The sequence below is a fragment of the Cavia porcellus genome, unplaced genomic scaffold, assembly GCF_034190915.1.
Source record: "Cavia porcellus strain 051 isolate PalLab524CR breed Dunkin Hartley unplaced genomic scaffold, mCavPor4.1 scaffold_6, whole genome shotgun sequence".
NCBI classification, from domain to species: Eukaryota; Metazoa; Chordata; class Mammalia; order Rodentia; family Caviidae; genus Cavia; species Cavia porcellus.
Window position 1 is genome coordinate 56986267 of NW_026947489.1, and position 18909 is coordinate 57005175.

The following is an 18909-nucleotide window of genomic DNA, read 5'->3' on the forward strand; positions in this document are numbered from 1 at the left end:
ATGTTCCAGACCCATCTGGCCAACTTAGTAACTTATTGGCACCTTGACTCAAAAAATTTAAAAAGTGTGTAGGAATGTAGTTCAGTGTGAAGGTCCTGGGTTTAATCACCAGCACCACACACACATACTTTTTAAGTCAGGCACTGTGGCTTACAGATGTAATCCCTTCACTTGGGAGGCTGAGGCAGGAGGATCACCATGGATTCAAGGCCAATTTAAAAGATATAGAGAGACTCTGTCTCAAAACAAACAAACACTACACATTAAATTCTGAGGCCAAATACTTTGAGCACTGCCGGACTAAAGAGCAAAGAGAGCTGCCTTCTATTTTACCCCCAAGCCAGGCTTCATGGGGTGGAGACCCCACCTGGTTACCACTCACCTCTCTGCACACTGAGCAGAGGGCAGGATGGCGTCCGACAAGGCCACTTTGCCCTGGACTAGCCTGGGACTTGAAGAGTTGCTTGGTTGATTGGCAAAGAGAATGTCGTAATCCACACATCGAAGGAGGAAGGTTGTAAAGATGATGACAAAAAGAAATTGTCTGCAAGAGGGGAGCATGGGGAACAGGCGGTGATCAAGCCTGAGGGCTCCCTTCCCTGGGCTGGGACACACTAGACAGACTAGAAGTAGGAGATGCTAAGAAAGAAAGGCACAAAGAGGCCCTCAGCCAGAAGGATGGAGCGTGGGGTGGTGCCGCTTCTCACCCCAGTTGGAAAATGTCCTCCAGAAGGATACAGGTAAAGCCGTTCCGCTGATGGTAGTTATAGATGTGGCCTGAGTCAAGGAAGAAACCCAAGGGACAGTGGGCCTGTCCCAAGGTCACCCCCCCACACACACAAGGCCACTGCACCCTCAGATTCTCCCTGCCAAGGCTGTGCGGCTCCATGGCGCTCCCACAGCTGGGCACAAAGGATATATTGGTGAAGAAGGTGTCCAGGTTCTGGATGTGGTGCCAGGAGCCTTGGAACAGAAGGGACCACATTAAGACATTGTGATCATGGTGCTAAGTCCCCTTCTGGGCCAACCTGGTCCAAAGCCCCTAGCCTGCTCCCCATGCTCACCCCGAAGCCCTTCAGGCACGTGAAGTAGGGGTTGCTGCTCCTCCCCGTGGATCGGAGAGTCTTGGGACCCCTCAGGGTCACAGTCCTCCAGCCTCTCATAATCCTGCTGCGGGACCAGAGGGCCTATCCGCAGCCCTCGGGGGTCCTGGGCACAGCCGTGTGAGGGAGAGGGGGCAGACCAGGCCAGGGAAGGGATGGACTGGGATCTCCAGGGAGGGGGAGCAGAGCTGGGCATTGGTGCAGGTTGTGCCCGCTTTGGGGGAGTGGCTGGGATGGGCAGGGCAGTGTAGCAGGGCGGAGAAGCCCCAGTCCCCTGCAACCCCGAGCTCAGGGACCCAGAGGTCACAGAGGGGGAGCTTCGAGTATGAGGGGCAGAGGGCAGAGAGAAGACAGAGACCCTCCCTCCCCCAGGTCCCCAACCTGGAAGAGCAGGTGGCGGCGGTGGTGGCATGGGAACCAGGGGCACCGAGCCAGACCCCAGGTCTCCCCAGCGCCTCAGCCGCCCTGGGCTGCCCCCCAGGCCTATACGTCTCACCATCAGGCTGCAGCCTCTCCGAAGAAGTCGGAAGGATGGTCACACAGAGGTCTATGGAGGGGAGCAGCCATTTCAGTGAGGCTGATGACAACAACACTACCAGGTGACTCAGGCTGGGCAGGCATCAGGCACCCAACTCTAGGATCACTTATGTGATCACCCACACCCCGAGCAGGGCGTCTTGGGGCCAATCCTCTCTTGGACTCAGCCTCCATGCCTGGGAGGGGTGCCAGGTGGGAAGGAGGGGCCCAAAGGCTCACAGGACATCTTCAGACCTTGAGGGGACTACAGCTATAGAGAGCAGCCCAAATCAAACGCAAAATCCCATTAAAGGATGAGAGGATCCTGAAACCAAGCTGTTAAATCTGCTAGGCAAGTATTTTGCCCCAGGCCAAAATTTTGTTTCATTTGTTTTTAAAACAACATCTGACAGAGGCATGAGCACCTGCCTGGCAAGCATGAGGTCAGGAGTTCAATCCCTGACACCAAAAACAAACAAACAAACAAAGACAGCGTCTCACCGTCTCACCGTATGGTTCATGCTGATCTTGATTTCACAACGATCCTTCTGCCTCAGTTTCCCAAATGCTGGGGTTACAGCCACATGTCACCACACCTGGCTCTAACTCTTTTATTTCTTAATTTTTTGTGGCTGGGAAGGCCTACAACCCTAGCACTTGGAGGCTGCGAAAGGAGGATTCCAATTCAAGGCCAGTCTGGGCTACATAGTGAGTTCAAGGCCAGCCTTACAGAGTGAGACCCTGTCGAAAGAAACAAACAAACAAAGAAAAGAAAGACTGGACTTGGTATACACACCTATAATCCCTACATTTGGGAGGCTGAGGCAAGAGGATCTGTGTAAATTTGAAGCTAGCCCGGGATACAGAGTGAGTTCAAGACCAGCCTGAAATATGTAGCAAAACCCGTCTCAAAAAGACAAAAAAGTATGGGCCAGGGATATAGCTCAGTGGCACTGCCCCTGCCTGCCAAGCGTGAAGTTGTGAGTTCAATCCCTTGTATCTCCCACACAAAAAAATTAATCAATTAATTAAAAGATAATCTCAAGCGGTGCCTCTAATGCTAAGTCATGAGTTCGATCACCAGTACAAAAAAAAAATCTTATTTCTACTCTCTCCCCACCCACATGTAATAATCAACAGGGAAACACTTTTGAAAAAGACACAAAAATCAGGCATAGTGGTACAGGTCTATAATCCTACCACTCTGGGATGCTGAGGTAGGAGAGTTACAAATTCCAGCCCTGGCTGGGAAATTCAGTGACTTCGTGACACTGTATCTCAAAACAATATACAGGGGCCTGGGGATTTAGCTCAGCAGCATAAGCGCCTGCCTTGCAAGCAGGCAGTCATGAGTTTGATCCCCGGTACTGGTAAAAATGAAAAAGACAAAAAAAAAAAAAAAAAACAATATACAAAAAGGGGTAAGGCCATAACTCACTACAAAGTGCCTGTGTCGGGTCCAATCCCCAGTACCACAAAAGAAAAGGAAAGAGAGAGAAAAAGGCTGAGACCAACTATAATCTCAGCTACTGGGAGGCTGAGGCAGAAGATCACAAGTTCAAGACCAGCCTGGGGAACGTAGTTAGACTCTGCCTCAAAATAAAAAGTGAAAAGCAAAGCTGGAGATGTGGCTCAGTGGAGCCGCATCCCTGGGCTCAACCATCAGATGGCATAGAGAGGGAGACTGAGAGAAAGAAAAAAAGAATTGAATTTTTTATTCATCTAGGATGCTAAAGAAGGGAAGCGGGAACACTGCCTGACTTTGCAGCCAGACTGAGACGACCAAGAGAAAGAGAAGGCAGTGATCTTGGATTTAGAAGGCAGTTTAGGGAGCTTAAAGTAGGAAAGTCAGGTTCTGTAGAATCCCACTGTGTTTCCTTCCTTACCTTCCTGAACCTTGATGCCCTTCTTCTGAGTCCTGATCCAGTTTCTGTGGGTCCCTGAGAAGCATCCAGTCTGGAACAGCAGAATGTACAGCAGGGGTCCAAAATGAGGAAAACTAATCTGCGTAGCCAGGGATGAGCTGCACAGGGCAAGTTCCCTGTTGTCACCTCAACTAGGAGGAGGAGAGCCAAGCAGCTGGTCTGGTGGCTTGCCCAACGCCATTCTTGAGGCCCTGAATCACAGGTGCCCTGCTAAAGACCATGCCTGAGATATTGACTCAGCCAGCAGGTGTCAAGGCCTCCAGGCTGAGGCCCAAGGGCTGATGTAGGGGCCAGCAACCATGAAATGAAGAGGAACACAGTGCTTCCTAAATAGTTTACTGGAGGAATGTGACAGCAGTCATGGAACTGCCCACAAATCAAGTCCCACTCAGCTTGTGTTTCTCCTTTTCTGTCTCTTTTCTGGGAGGGGAATTGTTGCAGTAGCTCAAAATCCTGCATACCTTTATGGCTGGGCAGGAGGTAGAGCTATGGAAATGTAACCCACCCTTCCATAGGTGGCTAAATGGAATCCTGAATGGTAGGGGGACCAGGAAATTCCCAGGATCTTTCTGACACATTGTCAAGATGGCTCATGTGTGGTTTTGTCTGGTCTTTCCCTCACCCACCCGATATACCTTTACCCACCAAGTAGTGACATCCTAGTGGGAGAGGCAGATATGCAAACAAATAATTACACGGAAGGAACAGGTAAAAGCTAAACAAGGGTGTGAGTCTGTTCAAATTTTGAAGAGACCCTTCAGCAGTCATTCAGGCCACTATGAGGAAAGGTACATATCGGAGAGATGGCTCTAAAAGATCATGCCTTGATGAATACCAGTTCTTAATAATTGTGTAGGGTTTATTGCATGCTGCAATAAATGACAACATTTATTGTTGGTGTTGCCCCAATAATGGTGCACACCTGCAATCCCAAGTAACCGGAAGCGTGTGGTAGGAGGAGCACAAGTTTCACACCACTTTACATAACTTAGGGGGGCCCTGTCTCAAAATTTAAAAATTAAAATAAATAAACAACAAATAAAAAGGGCTGGGGATGCAACTCAGCGCTCCAGGGGCTCGATCTCCACTAAGAGGTGGGTGGGTGGCAGCGTCACCATCAGGATCACCTGAAGTTTTTTTGGCAAATGCAGTTATCCAGGAGTTACGACTGCTTATGAGAACAGGATGGGTAGCAAGGGCCTTAGATTTGTTTTTAACTCCCCCGAGGATATTGCTTATTAGTCATTCGCAGCCAGCGTTCTACACTCTCTGGAAACTCCAGGCTTCTAGAAACTGTCCGGTAGTATTCTAATAACCTGGGGTCAGCACTTGACGCGTTACTATGGACACTAGAGAACGTAAAACAGTCGTCAGGGGCTGACTACGTCACCCTCTCCCAAAGAAGAGCCCCTCCCTACTCAGCTCCGCCCACAACCGGAAGGCGTGTGGGAGGATAGGAGACGCTCTCCAATCACAGTTCGGGAAAAGGGAGACGGGGAAAAATTTCTCCAATCACAGCTTGCAACGAGATTGATGTGTCTTTCCACCAATCAGCGCCAAGGTGCAATGGGGCTGTCGGGATGTGGGCCGAGACTAACATGGAGCTCTCCGTGGGATAAGGGTGAAGCTGCTGTTGCGGGCTGCGCCTGACTTCCTGCCCAGCATGCTGGTGCACTTATTTCGGATCGGGATCCGGGGAGGCCTTGTCCCAGGCAGGTCGCTATTTTCCCATCGGCTCCAGTCATTCTCGGCCGTCAGGTAAAACGGGACAGAGGTTCCCGGATCCCGAACCATTGACCACCCGGCAGTGCGCGTGGCCCGCCGGGAGATGGAGTCTCAGGCTTGCGCGAGGCCAGATGGGAGTTGATGCTAGCCAGGCCGGAGGTGCAATGTCACTCCTTGGGCATTGACCTCAATTATTGATAGTGACGATCAAAGGTGGCAATAGGAGGTTGTGCGCGTCCGCCTCCTGGAGTCAGATTGACAAGAGGTGTCGAGGTTGGTGGCCACGCCCAGTCTACACTCCCCACCAGGGGTCATCACTCCCGGTCCCGTCCGCATTGTTGGAATGATCTGGCGATTGGGACAAAAACCTATTAGTATTAAGCCATTACTGGTGGTGCCTGTATGACTCAAAGTGAGCCCATCAAAATGATTCCTGAGCCAGGCGTGGTAACCCCAGCTCTGGGAAGCTGAGACAAGAGAATGCCAAATTCGAACCCGATCTGGACAATTTAGCAAGACCCTATCTTGAGAGAGGTGTTTTCGATTTGTTTATTTTGTTTAGTGCAGGAGATTGAACTCCAGGCTTTTGCTACCCAGCCTTTTTTTATTTTTTGAGACAGGGTCTAAAATTGCACAGACCGAGTTTGCAATCCCCCTGTCCCAGCCTCCCAGAATACTGGGACTATAGACATGTACCACCACGTCGGTCTTAAAGGCCCTGAAAAAAAGGAAAGCAAAGAAGTGAGTGTAATGTAGCTCGATGGGAAGGACTGAGTTCAATCCCCAATACCAAAAAAAGAAAGAAAGTTGTTCCTGGAATTGGAGAATTACAGAGAACAAGGATCAGCCGTAATTCATTCTTGGCAAAATATGCCACTCTTGTTCTCGTTCATCCAGGGAGAGGAAAAGATGAGAAACAAGGATTTGAAACTGCATTTGAAATGCTTTGTGAGGTGGGGCTGATTCTTTTCTAGTCCTGCAGGGAGTAATCTGAGGGCCAAACTGGACCAGGTTACTGCAGAGCTGTGTCCCTTGGAATGCTAATCGATGGAGGGAGGGCCAGAGCTAGGACAACTGGAAGTACTGGTGCTGGGAAGTGATCTATGAGTTCTTGGCAATCATCAAGCCCTTCTTAGAGTTTTAGTTTGGAGATGAGAGAAGCTGGAAAATGGCCATGGTAAATTATTAAATGGTTTGAAAACAGTCTTCAGGAAAGAATAAGGAGGGTGTTGATATTATTTGAACCAGAAAAAAACCCAAGGAAAGACATAACACCCACATGTACATGTTCACTAGTCAGTGCTTTTCAGTGGGCCGTAATATGAATAGGTAATATCAGATTACATGTTCAAAAATCAGGGAAGTATTATTTTGTGAAAACTTTCCCTTTTGTCATACTGGGTTGTGTTGAGGTATTGCACCAGATTGCAGTGTAAAATATTGGCCGCAGTAAGTCTAAACTTCTGCAGAGGACTAAGATGCATGTTAGGCTAGTCCAGTCTCTAATGAGACTCACTTGTGTTCAACAGACATGCCCAGCATACACAACTCTGCTGAGTATAGCTTCCTGCCCTTCTGGGAAGATAAGAGTCTAATGAGTAAAACAAGTAGAATAGGGGAAGGGGAGGCATAATACAGAGGTAGCAAGAAGCATAGGCCTCCCTGAAAGCAAAGAGGATGGGATGAAGTCTGTAATTAGAAGGGTGTGGGAATAGAAAGACCATGGTGGTAAAGAAGAAACCTCTCACTGTGTGCTTTTTTATTTTTATTTATTTATTTATTTTTGTCTTTTTCTTTTTTATCGGTACCGGGGCTTGAACTCACAACTGCCTGCTTACAAGGCAGGCACTTATGCCGCTGAGCTAAATCCCCAGCCCCTACTGTGTGCTTTTTTAACAGTGATTTCCTGTCGCGGGTCTCTTGGATCTTTGCATATCCAACCATGCCCTCTTCCCATCCATTTCTGACTTGCTTCCTTTAGGCAGTCTCATCTTGCTTCAGCCCATTCCCATCCTTTAAATTGTAAATCTTGCGTCACATTGCAGACTAAAACCTGGATGGTCCTGAACAGCCCTCCTGCTTATACTCTGACATCCAGGTGCTTTTAGAGATTAGAAGACTGCCCCTTGCCATGCCTCATGTATGGAAGCCCTTAGTGGGCATGGTGGTGCACACCTGTAACCCCAGCACTCAGGAGGTTGAGACAGGAGGATCGTTGCTTGTTCAAGCTCAGCCTGGACAACATAGAGAGTTCCAGGCCAACCTGAACTAAATAGCACGATCCTATCTTTAAAAAAAGTATCAGGGCTGGGGATTTAGCTCAGCAGCAGAAGCACCTGCCTGGCAAGTGCGAGGTTGTGAGTTCAATCCCCAGTACCGCAAAAAATAAATAAATAAATAAATAAAGTATTGCTTGGTGGCAAATGCCTACACTCAGGAGGCCAAGCGACAGAAGGATTACCATGAGTTTGAGGCCAGCCTGGGCTACGTAAGTGAGTTCAAGGCCAACCTGAACTACATAGCGAAACCTTGTCTCCAGTAAACAAAATAAAACAAGCCAGAACAGCTGAGTCCGCATTATCAGTTTATAGATATAGGATCTGAAGCAAAAAGGGCTGACCTATTCAAGAGAGAATACATTCTTTTGATTTTTAGTTTCCTGTTTCCTTTGTCACCCAGTGAAAGGGGATCCGTGGCCCTTTCCCTCCCTGCATTGTCACACTCAGGACGGTTTGGGACTTAAGAAGGGAGCCTGGGTGATGGGTATGATGGGTCCCTCCCTGGGCCTGTCCCTTAGAATAAACCTGGATTCTGGAGCCAGACAGCAGAGACTGCTGACATGCAAGTGCTCTGCCCAGGGACAGAATACTCTGACCTTCCCCCAAAGTAGCTGTTTTTAACCCAGTGAGCATAAAGGCATCGCTGGGGGAGGTGGAGTCGCAGGTAGCAGACACCACCACCCCCCACCCCACCCCACCCCCACCCCCACCCCGCTGCTGCAGGGTCTCAACTGCCTCATTTGCCTTGAGCAAGTCCAGTGCCAAGTCAGAGCAGGAGTTGCCTGGGAGCCCCACTGAGAACCTCTGTGTCTCAGCTTGGCCCGGAAGTGCCCTCCAGCCCTGGCATACCATGATTGTGAAAGGCTGGGACCTGCAGGACTGCCCTCTGGGGTTGGTGCCCCTGAGGCCGAATCAGGCCAGCCGGGAGTGGTCCGCTGTGAAGAGCTGGCTCCATGCTTGGCCGGCACATTCCTCAGAAGCTCTGCGTGTGTATATTTGCCTAGTGAACTGAGGTTGCTTCGGAACAACCTTTGTGGCTGCAGGATTGTACTCCTAGTACTCTGGGAGGCTGAGGCAGAAAGAGCACAAGTTCAAACCCAACTGGGCGATTTAACAAGTGAGATCCAGCCTCAAAATTAAAAATAAACTGAGTATGGTGCCACATGCCTATAATCCCAGCACTTGAGGGACACACAGGAGGATCGCTGCAAGTTTGGGCTATGAAGTAAGTTCAAGGCTGAAGTGCATAGCAAACCCATCTCAAACACACACACACACACACACACACACACACACACACTACTTCCCTTATTGCTGGGACAAAATACCTGACACCCACAATTTAAAGGAGTAGAGATTTGTTTTATTTGATCTTTTTCCCAGGCTGACCTTGAACTGGCTGGGTAGCCCACGCTGACCTCAAACTTGTATCAAGTCTCCTGCCTTGGCCTCCCAAGTGCTGGAGCTACAGCGGTGCACCCTGCTTAGTCCATTTTGGCACTCATTTTTAGTTGATACTCACTGGCTCCGAGGTAGGAAGGCTTGGGGGAAGGGCCTGGGTGAGGAAAAGTGCTCCTGTCATAGCATTCAGGGGAAGAGTCAGGAAGGTATGACCTTCCAATCATGCGCAGTGACCTTCTTCTGCTGTCCAGACCCCACCTACTCACAGCAAGCCAGCTGTAAGCCCCCTGTAATTCCATCCATCTTCCAAAGGTCTCCCCTGTGATCCCATGAGGCTTTAGGAGCACATCTAGTTATAAACCGTAACACCAGGTGTGGTAGCATACACCTATGATCCCAGCACTCTGGAAAACCATTTGAGCCCAGGAGTTGGAGTCTAGCCTGGGCAACTTTGCAAGATCTCATCTCAAAAAAAAACCAAGCATGAAGCCAGGTTTGATGACACACACCTATAATCCCAGCACTTGGGAGGCTGAGGCAGGAGAATCACTGTAAATAAATTCAAAAGCCAGCCTGAGCTACATAGCAAGATCCTGTCTCAAAGAGGAAAAAAAACGACAGCCCGAAGGAAGGCAGGACTGAGGGCCTGAAGCAAGAGAAATGCTTTGTTGGTCATTTGAAGCAGCCAGACCTCACCTATTGCCCTTTCTCTCCTGACAGGTCCCCAGATGGCCACTTCAGCTCCTGCCTGCTCAGGGCCATGGCCCAGCTTCGGTCACAGCTCCGAGCCCACTTCTCTCGAGTCCCATCGGCCACACCTCCCAGCAAGAGTGCCCCTGCCTGGTGCTGGCTGGGGGGAGCCCTGCTGGGGCCTGTGGTACTCTACAAGCATCCCCGCCTCTACCTGTTAGCACTGTGTGAGGCGCGGGAGGCCCCTCCTGCCCACCCCATACCCCGTGTCACACAGTCCCAGTTTAACTGGCAGCTCTTCTGGCATTTCCTGCGTCCCTACCTGCTGCTCCTGGGGGCTGCCATTGTGGTGAGGCTTTCCCCACCCCTCCATCCTGGTGACAGGGGGGACCTGGCAGCACAAGGGTCAGGGCAGCCAGAAGCATCAGCTTTGCGTCTCATCTACCCATGTAGTCATCCTGTGACCACTGTTGACCATGCTCGGTTGTAGGAGCAGACGAGTACAGCTGCCCTTCTCTAAGCACTGTCCCCTCTTCCTGCCCCGACACAGCTGGCGCTAGGTGCGGCCCTAGTGAATGTGCAGATCCCCCTAACCCTGGGGCAGCTGGTCGAAGTTGTGGCCAAGTACACGAGGGACCACGTGGGGAGCTTTGTGTCCGAGTCCTGGAACCTCAGCACCCACCTGCTTATCCTCTACGGTGTCCAGGTACAGCAGGGTGGGAGCCTCCAGCACGGAGGAGCCTTCCCAGGCATCCCTGAGCACTCTGACCTGTCTCACAGGGACTGCTGACCTTCGGGTACCTGGTGCTGCTGTCCCACATCGGAGAGCGCATGGCTGTGGACATGCGCAGGGCCCTCTTCAGCTCTCTGCTCCGGTACTACCTGCTGAAGGGTATGGGCAGGGCTGGCTGATGGCCCGAGAGGGTCTAAGGGTTGTCAGATCCTAAAGTGTCATCTCTGTCCCGCCATCGGCTGCCCCCATGTCCCACCAGACAAGACATTGCTTTCTTTGATGCCAAGAGGACAGGGCAGCTGGTCAGCCGCCTGACAACTGATGTGCAGGAGTTTAAGTCCTCCTTCAAGCTCGTCGTTTCCCAGGTCAGTGCCCCCACGCTCCCTTGCATGTGTTTTCTCCCTTGGTGACACACCAGACCCAGAGCCAAGGCTCCTTTACAGAGGAAGTGTACAAGGGGACTTGGATGTCTAGTCTGTGGAAAAGAGCTGCCCAGGTGGATGTGACAATGGGACCTTGTCCCAGCGGGAGCAATCTCACATTGCCTGCCCTAGCTGGAGCACTGATCCCTGGCCGGCCCTGGGCTGAGCACCTGCCTCAAACTAATCCTGCACCCGCATGGCCATGGGTCATGCTGGACACTGGCTCATGGCAGCCCATGAGTGGCATCCCCTGTACATCTCTGGGTTCTGATATAAATCAGAAAGTGAAAGCCAACTGTGGTAGGACCCAAGACCACCATGAGCCTGGGCCATATAGTAAGACACTGTCTCAAAACACAAAAAAAGACAGACAGAGAAACAGTTGGGTCAGCTGGTCAGAAAGGGGCCAGGTCTGTGACTGGTGACCACCCCCTGGCTGCCCTGCGGCAAGGTCTTGCTGCAGTGGTGGTGATAGACATCCTTTGTCTTCCTTCTCCTGCCCAGGGGCTGCGCAGCTGCACCCAGATAGCTGGCTGCCTGGTGTCCCTGTCCATGCTGTCCCCGCGCCTCACGCTGCTGCTGATGATTGTCACACCCACCTTGATGGGCATTGGCACCTTGATGGGCTCCAGTCTCCGGAAGTTGTCACGCCTGTGTCAGGAGCAGGTACCAGAATGCCTGGCCATCCTCCCCTCATCTTTCGAGCCTGTTGTCCCCATCAGTACCCCCATCACCAACCCAGCCTGTTTGCCTGACGCCACACAGGTTGCCAGAGCCACGGGCGTAGCGGACGAGGCCCTGGGCAATGTCCGCACGGTGCGTGCCTTTGCCATGGAGCAGCGGGAAGAGGAGTAAGTCCAGGGAGCTGGAGCACGGCTGGGGACGGGGCTTCCTGGACCCGCACCTCTGCGCACTTCGTCCTGAGCTTCTGCCTGGACTCTCTCCCCAGACACTACGGAGCAGAGCTGGAGCGGTGCCGCACAAAGGCAGAGGAGCTGGGCAGAGGCATTGCCTTGTTCCAGGGCCTTTCTAACATCGCCTTCAACTGTGAGTGGCCCCAGGTCGTGCCAGGGAGGGGACACGGGGCTGCACCAGGGAGGAACGAGGGCAGCACCCGCCTTGTCCCTCGGGTGGTGATTGGCGCCTGTAGGAGGGCAGTGGGCAGTGTCGCCTGGAGCTACCTGGGTTCTGAAGGGCCCCTGTGAAGGGTGAGTGAGCCCTGCCCCTCCTCTGGTTCTCACCAGCTTCCCCATTCAGTGGAGGACAGCTCGGGGCTGGGACTCAGGGCACACTGCACTGGGCTGTCCCTCCTCCCTCGAGCCGCCTTCCTCATCTCCTGCCCTCCCTCCACAGGCATGGTCCTGGGCACTCTATTGGTTGGGGGCTCCCTGGTAGCTGGACAGCAGCTGACAGGAGGAGACCTCATGTCCTTCCTGGTGGCCTCCCAGACAGTGCAGAGGTGAGTGGAGGCTGTTGCCATCCTGTTCTCCTCCAGAGCCTCCCTAGTCAAGGCAGGGTTGCCTGTGTGCTCTGGGGGCCTGCGGCCCGGCCCCACGGGAAGATCCCCAGGCACCTCCACTGGCTGTACATTCCGGACATCCTGGCCTTCCATGCAACTCACAGGTATCCTTGACAGACCTTTCGAAAATACATTTCTTTGATTGGTTGGCTTTGGTTTTTGAGACCAGATCTCATTAGGTAATCCAGGCTGGCCTCGAATTCTAGACAACCCTCCTGCCTCAGCCTTCTGAGACATGCATCTCCACACTCAGTTAAAGATTTTTAGTTCTGATACAACCATGTCAAGTTAAACAAACCCGCCTGGCAATTACAAGTGCTCAATTCAGTTGTGTCAGGCAGTTTGACAGTGTCACACAGCAGTCACCAGCACCTTCCTCCTGCAGAAGTGAGCCTGCACCCACTGAGCCTGGACCTGCTCCTCCCCCTGCGGCCCTGGCACCACCTGGTCCTCTCAGTCTCTCTGGCTCTGACTCCATCCACTCTGGGAACAGCAGTGCAGCTACTGCATTTGTCATTTTGGGACTGGGGTTCTCACCAAGGCTCTCGCCCCTTGGAGGTTGAGCAGTGCTCTCTCTGTGTGACGACTCTTTACAGCTGCCCCTGTCCTTGGCCTGACCATTTCCTGGAATGGGAAGTAGCCCCCACCTCTACCAGTCCCACCCTACTGCCATGTCCCACCCTGCCCTTCCCCACACTTGGTGAGTCTAAGAAAATACATAAATACACCCTAGGAAAAATAATTAAAGAGTGAGCATGCTATAATAAATGATGAGAGAGTGAAAACCTATGTTACCTACAGCTGAGTCCACAAATAAACCTCACCTCAGGTGGCTCCCATCATGGGTCACTCTCCCTCCAGAAGTGACACCTGTGATTCTGTGGTGCCCCTGTATCTGTCTAGAGTCCTATCTTGCTACTGCTGTATGTCTGTGGTATTTTGGGTTTCTTTGTTTTGAGACAGTATCATCGGTGTAGCCCAGGCTGATCTTGAACTTGCAGCGATCCTCCTGCCTCAGCCTCCCGAGTGCTAGAATGACAAGCCTGCCCCACCATGCCTAGCTTGTGGTTTCTTTATAGAATCCCGCTGTCCAGGCTTACTGTGCTAACCGGAGAAGGGAGGGAAAGACTTCGACTTCTGTTATCACCCCAGACAAAAGCACCCCTTCTGAGTCCATGCGGCATCTCTGCAGCTGTACAAGCCCAGGATCTGTTCCTGGCTGGTTAGGATCCAGATGCTCTGAGTGCAGGAGAGGCGGGACTGGGTGTTCACTCTGCTCCCCTCGTGCCCTGTGCTGCCACCTCTAGGACTCAGCCCCATTTCCTGACCATCATTCATGATGATGTTTCTGAGGACTCCCAGGGTCCCCTTAAAATCAGCCCTAGGTCTCTGTCCCCTTTCTGGCCTGAGGACAGCCTTGTCACCTCCCTGTTGCATTGCTCAGCTGTTGAGCAGGGTTGGGTTCCAGCTGCTTCTGCTCGAACTCCACTGGTCACCTGCAGAAATCAGGTCCTGTGTTCAGGGAGCTGCTGCTTGCTTCTTGTCATGCTCTGGAGCCAGGGGCACAGATGTCGGTCCAGGGGGACATGGGCACAGCAGGATAGCTGCAGCCTCTGGGCCCATCCCAAGTGTCCTTTTTGTCAGAGCTGGGGCCAGTCCCCACGTGGGCGGGGCACAGCCAGCGTCCTGTGGTATCTCTGTAAGCAGAGTTATCCCACAGCAGTGATGAGTCAGGTACCTCTTAGGTTTCACCGCGGCCTCTGTGCCAGGCCCTAATGGCTTCCAGATCTTAGCAGAGCCGTCCCTTCCTCCTGTGCAGATAACTGGGCCCTTCCCTGCCCTGTCTCCCCACTCCTTCTCCAGAAGTACAAGGACTGATTGCTCCCCACCCCCATGCCAGAAGAAGTGAGTCCCTCAGCCCAAGAGTTGTGGGGAGTCAGCCCCGTCTTCTCGGAGTGTACACAGTGATCGGTCAGCCGGGCCGGTCAGGGACCCATGAGTAAGCCCCTTGACTCATCTTCCTCCCTAGCACACCAGCCGGCTGGGACAAAAGAGGCGACCCACTGTCTAGACAGACACACGCCCATCTCCCACACGCGCACACCTGCAGGCCAGCACACAGCACTCACGTGGTCAGGGTTTCGTTGGGTTTCCCCAGAGGTCTCCGCTGTGACCCTGTCTTTTGTTTTCTTTCTCTAAACAGAGCTCACGTTCTTTTTTCCATCTTGTTTTGGTTTGCTGAAACGTGGCCCCTCTGTAGGTCACTGCTGCCATCGGGTCTCACTCCCACCGTGAACCACCCCACCTTGATCTCTGCCAGGAACATCTGTGTTGTTACTGGGGTCAGGGCAGAGGTCCTGGTCAGCGGAGTCCCTTCTCGGCCTATATCATCCCCCATGCTATGAGCCACCCATGGACACCTTCTTGTGCCCTCAGGCCTTTACCCCATTGACACAGCCTCCTGGAGCCCCCTCCTAGGTCTTGGGGTGTATCAGGGTCTCAGCCCATGCAGCCCAAGAGGGGCTGAGGCTTGGCAGACCTGCGTCTCAGGGTTCCAATTTTCTGCAGGCCAGGTCTCTAGAGCCATCTCTGCCCTTGGCCTCAAGTCCTTCCTCTCTGGCTCTTGTCAACACCGGAAAGGTGGTAACAATCCTGTCTCCTTGCAGGTCCATGGCCAATCTCTCCGTCCTGTTTGGGCAGGTGAGTCGGAGTGTCCTGGGCTGAGAGCCAGGGTCTGGCTGGGGGTCCCATCCAGCTTCAGGATCCTGTATGCTGCCCTGGGCATTGCCTGTGTCTGCTTATGGGGTTCTGGAGTCCCCGAATGACAGCCAGACTCCATGGAGATGTCTCCCTCCTACCTAACGCAGACTCTGGGTCCCTGCAGGTGGTGCGGGGCCTCAGCGCAGGTGCCCGTGTCTTCGAGTACATGGCCTTGAGTCCCTGCATCCCACTGTCAGGGGGCCACAGTATCCCCAAGGAGCAGCTGCAAGGTTGTGTCACTTTCCAGGACGTCAGCTTCAGGTGAGCCTCAGCGAGCAGGGCAGTGCTGAAGGGAGGTGGACCAGACGTCCAGCCAGATCTGGCACGGGGCCCTAAAGGCCAGGAGCCTTCTCTGACCAGGGCTTCCTCAACCCCCAGCTACCCCTGCCGCCCCGGCTTCCAGGTGCTGAAGGACTTCACCCTGACGCTGCCCCCTGGCAAGATCGTGGCCCTCGTGGGCCAGTCTGGGGGAGGTAAGGGAGTCCTCACCCATCCCCAACCTCCTACAACTCCTCTGGCAGCCACCAGAGCAGGGCTGGGAGCAGGGAACCCAGCCTTCATGGTCCCCTGACCCTCGCCAAGCTTGCCCCTCTGTGTCACGGGTCCCTTTTCCTGGGGCAGTCCATCTCATTCCTCCTAAACACCCCCACACCCAGGAAAGACCACGGTGGCTTCCTTGCTGGAGCGCTTCTACGACCCCACAGCTGGCATGGTGACCCTGGATGGGCATGACCTGCGCACACTGGACCCCTCCTGGCTCCGGGGACAGGTCATCGGCTTCATCAGCCAGGTGTGGTCTAAGGCTGGTGTGGCCTGAGTAGCACGGCTGGGCACTGCCTCATCTCCTTCCCTTGGACCTCCTTTCTGGCCTCTACCTTACCAGCCCGTGGTTCCCTTCTGGGGGACTCAGGCCTCCTCCACACATCCTGGTCATGCCGTGGTCCAGGGCACCTCTGTCTGCTGCTGGGACCACCACCCACTCACCAAGCCTAGAGAGTGGGCAGCCTTGCTGCACAGGCTTGGGTAGAGAGCACCTTCAGCATTCCAAAGGGAGAGCCGCCCGCATATGGGAGAAGTATGGTGTTTTTGAGACAAGGTTCAAGGCTGGCCTTGAACTCCCTGTGGAGCCCAAGCTGGCCTCAAACACATGTTGGTCTTCCTGCCTCAGCCTTCTGAGTGCCGGAATGACAGGCATGTGCCACAGCACCCAGACTCGATTGACCTTTGACTTTGAACTTCAGATTCCCTAAAAATGTTGTCAAGGATCTAGTCAAAACAGAGCTTCCTATGTCATACTGGTCGCGGCATGTGCCTGCTCATAACCGCAGCCCTCAGGAGGCTGAAGTAGGATTGTTTCAAATTCCAGGCCAACCTGGGTGGCACAGTGAATTCAAGGCCAGCCTGAACTGCATAATGAAACCCTGTTAGAAAAAAAAAAAAGTCTCCTGATGCAGGCGGCACCCGGGAACCAGGTCCCTGTGTTGCCTGTGGTCCCCCATTCCTGTGTGTGTCCCCAGGAGCCAGTCCTGTTCGGAACAACCATCAGGGAGAACATCCGCTTCGGGAAGCTGGAAGCTTCTGACGAGGAGGTGTACGCAGCCGCGAGGGAGGCCAATGCCCACAAGTTCATCTGCAGCTTCCCTGACGGTTATGACACCATCGTAGGTGCGTCTAAGGAGAGGCAGTATCCTCTGTGGGCAGCAGGGGTGGCAGGGAAGAAGGCCCAGCATGCACAGCCCAGCACGGGACAGCAGAGCCGAGGGGCAGCAGACCCAGGTAGGGCTTCAGTGACGGAGAGGATGCAGAGGAAGTGACAGGGCGTGAGGTGACAGGACCTTGGCCACAGACACAAATTACTCATGGGGCCGGAACCTTCTCAGAGCCTGCCGGGCCTGATGGAATCTCTCCTTGTAACCTTCCCCACTTCCAGCTCCTGTTTCTCAAGGTTCTTATTTCTTTAACAGTGTCCCACTGTCACGGGGTCATAGGGAGGCGCAGTGGCCCCTGAGCGCCAGCACACTGCAGCCCACAGCTCGGGTGTGTCCTGAACATTCTCATCTCAGTCCCTGGCCATATTGACCATCAGTGTCTTGGCTACATTTGGGATGTAGGATGGAAACATTGGGGTTCTCAGCTCTTTTCAGTTGGATGGGGCACCAGCCCTACAGGCTGTGCTGTCATCTGCCAGACTCCTCTGGAGGTTCCAGGGGGTGACACTTTCCTTGTCCCTCAGATCCCAGCATGATCTCTGGGACCTGGGACCCTGCAGCCATCCTGCCATTCCTTGAGGTTCTTTCTGGCTCCTCAGCTGTCACTTCTGCAGTCCGCTGGGGAGGACACTGCCCGGAGTCTTCTTGCCCCAGAACTATGTCTGGCACCTGATGGTGTCTGCAGCAGCTTCTCTGGCGTTGAGACCCTGCCAGGCAGGGCACACATTTCCCCCAGGTCACTTGTAAAGTCTACATGCACTCATCTGCACAGGTTCATGGGGCTGGGAGCCGACAGGTGTCACTCCACCCTTAGAGAGGCAGGACCACCATTGGGGACCCTCAGAGGCCAATCTACTTGCATGGTGCACAGTGAGGAGACTCAGACTGGAAGGCAGGACTGGTGCCCCACTGCAGGCTGCCAACCGGTCCAGAGCCAAGGGTCACTTCAGGCTTCCCCACTCTCTACCTCCCCAGGTGAGCGAGGCACAACTCTGTCTGGGGGCCAGAAGCAGCGCCTGGCCATTGCCCGGGCACTCATCAAACAGCCCACAGTGCTGATTCTGGATGAGGCCACCAGTGCCTTGGACGCAGAGTCTGAGCGGGTGGTGCAGGAGGCCCTGGACCGGGCCAGTGCTGGCCGCACTGTGCTGATCATTGCCCACCGGCTGAGTACCGTGCGTGCGGCCCACCACATCGTTGTCATGGCCAATGGCCAGGTCTGCGAGGTGAGTCTGGGCCTGGAGGTGGAACAGCGGGTCAGGGACAGGTGCACAGCTGACCTCTGTGAGAACCTGGCCAGGCCCCCAGCCTTCTTTAGACAAGCCCAGCCTCTTGGCCCAAAAGAGTCCAATGGTACCAGAGGCTCCTGGGAGCCAAGGGTAACATAAACACCTCTGGGGACAGAGCCAGCCAAGGTGAGATGTGGAGAGACTGTGCCGGGGACCGGAAATGTGAGCCAGCCAAAAATGGCTCCTGGGACAGCATGTGAGTTCAGGGACACAGATGCTTCAGGGTCTTCCCCTGAGCAGGGAGGTGCCACCGAGTAGATCTCTGTGCCCAAGGCACTTCCTTTCCAAGGGTCCCCGTAAGGGATGCTGGCTTATGTGACCTTGAGCCCAGTGACTGGCAAGAGTCACCTTCCCAAGCTCTACACGGGCATATTGGGGTGACCCTCTGGCCCTCCTCCTGTCTGCAGGCTGGGACCCACGAAGAGCTCCTGAGAAAAGGTGGGCTGTATGCGGAACTCATCCGCAGACAGGCCCTGGACACCCCACTGCTGTCTGCACCACTGCCGAAGACCCCAAGACACCCCTGGAACCACTGGCACAGGACCTGAGAGTGACTGAAAGGTCTGGTCACTGCCAATTACCAGCGCCAGAGTTGGGGGACTCTCAGATCTGAGTTCCTGGAGAGCCGGAATGTTGGGGTGACACCTGCCCCTTCCCTCCCACACACAATAAAGCCAGGCCCCGGCTGGGCTGGGAGGTGGGACCTTTCCCATCATTCTGCCTGCTGCCCACTTTTTCCTTTCTCCTAGTCTCGCACCAAGGTTGTTGGGCTGACACCGCGATGGAACCTCAGGCTCCTCTGCTGTTTTCTCCCTTTGCCTCACTGTGTGAAGTTGTC

At 53.8% G+C, this 18909-nt stretch overlaps 2 protein-coding genes across 6 annotated transcripts in view; one reads left to right on the forward strand and one right to left on the reverse strand.

Annotated features, from left to right (window-relative positions):
• Atg9b (autophagy related 9B) overlaps nucleotides 1–3789 on the reverse strand; it is a 9790-nt gene extending 6001 nt beyond the window's left edge. The window contains exons 1-5 of one of the 4 annotated variants that reach the window (XM_063250736.1): nucleotides 3506–3785; nucleotides 2121–2360; nucleotides 1065–1650; nucleotides 708–963; nucleotides 383–544 (exon numbers count right to left, since the gene is read on the reverse strand). In XM_063250736.1, the coding sequence (XP_063106806.1) occupies nucleotides 383–544; nucleotides 708–963; nucleotides 1065–1602 (956 nt within the window). In that variant the 5' untranslated portion in view covers nucleotides 1603–1650; nucleotides 2121–2360; nucleotides 3506–3785. Of the gene's footprint in view, nucleotides 1–382; nucleotides 545–707; nucleotides 964–1064; nucleotides 3053–3505 lie in introns of those variants that run through there. The other 3 variants (XM_063250739.1, XM_063250738.1, XM_063250737.1) reach the window with 3 other exon arrangements.
• Nucleotides 3790–5099: 1310 nt separating this feature from the next.
• Nucleotides 5100–18786, forward strand: Abcb8 (ATP binding cassette subfamily B member 8). 2 transcript variants are annotated; one of them, XM_003469659.5, is made up of 16 exons: nucleotides 5100–5302; nucleotides 9670–9988; nucleotides 10190–10345; nucleotides 10420–10514; nucleotides 10632–10737; nucleotides 11299–11460; nucleotides 11560–11645; nucleotides 11744–11841; nucleotides 12148–12253; nucleotides 14980–15013; nucleotides 15198–15334; nucleotides 15452–15546; nucleotides 15730–15863; nucleotides 16591–16738; nucleotides 17758–18008; nucleotides 18479–18786. In XM_003469659.5, the coding sequence occupies exons 1-16, from the start codon at nucleotides 5208–5210 to the stop codon at nucleotides 18617–18619; spliced, it is 2163 nt and encodes a 720-aa protein (XP_003469707.1). In that variant the 5' UTR covers nucleotides 5100–5207; the 3' UTR covers nucleotides 18620–18786. The 2 variants fall into 2 exon arrangements, with proteins under 2 accessions (XP_003469707.1, XP_023420733.1); XM_023564965.2 differs by having other exon boundaries at nucleotides 5108–5256.
• Nucleotides 18787–18909: the final 123 nt, after the last annotated feature.

What these genes read in the sequence shown, in the direction of transcription:
- Abcb8 (XM_003469659.5), top strand. Translation starts at nt 5,208, where the DNA reads ATGCTGGTGCACTTATTTCGGATCGGGATCCGGGGAGGCCTTGTCCCA. An exon ending in CACGCCTGTGTCAGGAGCAG is followed by an intron (nt 11,461 to 11,559) that starts GTACCAGAATGC and finishes GACGCCACACAG; the next exon opens with GTTGCCAGAGCCACGGGCGT. An exon ending in CGTGGGCCAGTCTGGGGGAG is followed by an intron (nt 15,547 to 15,729) that starts GTAAGGGAGTCC and finishes CCCCACACCCAG; the next exon opens with GAAAGACCACGGTGGCTTCC.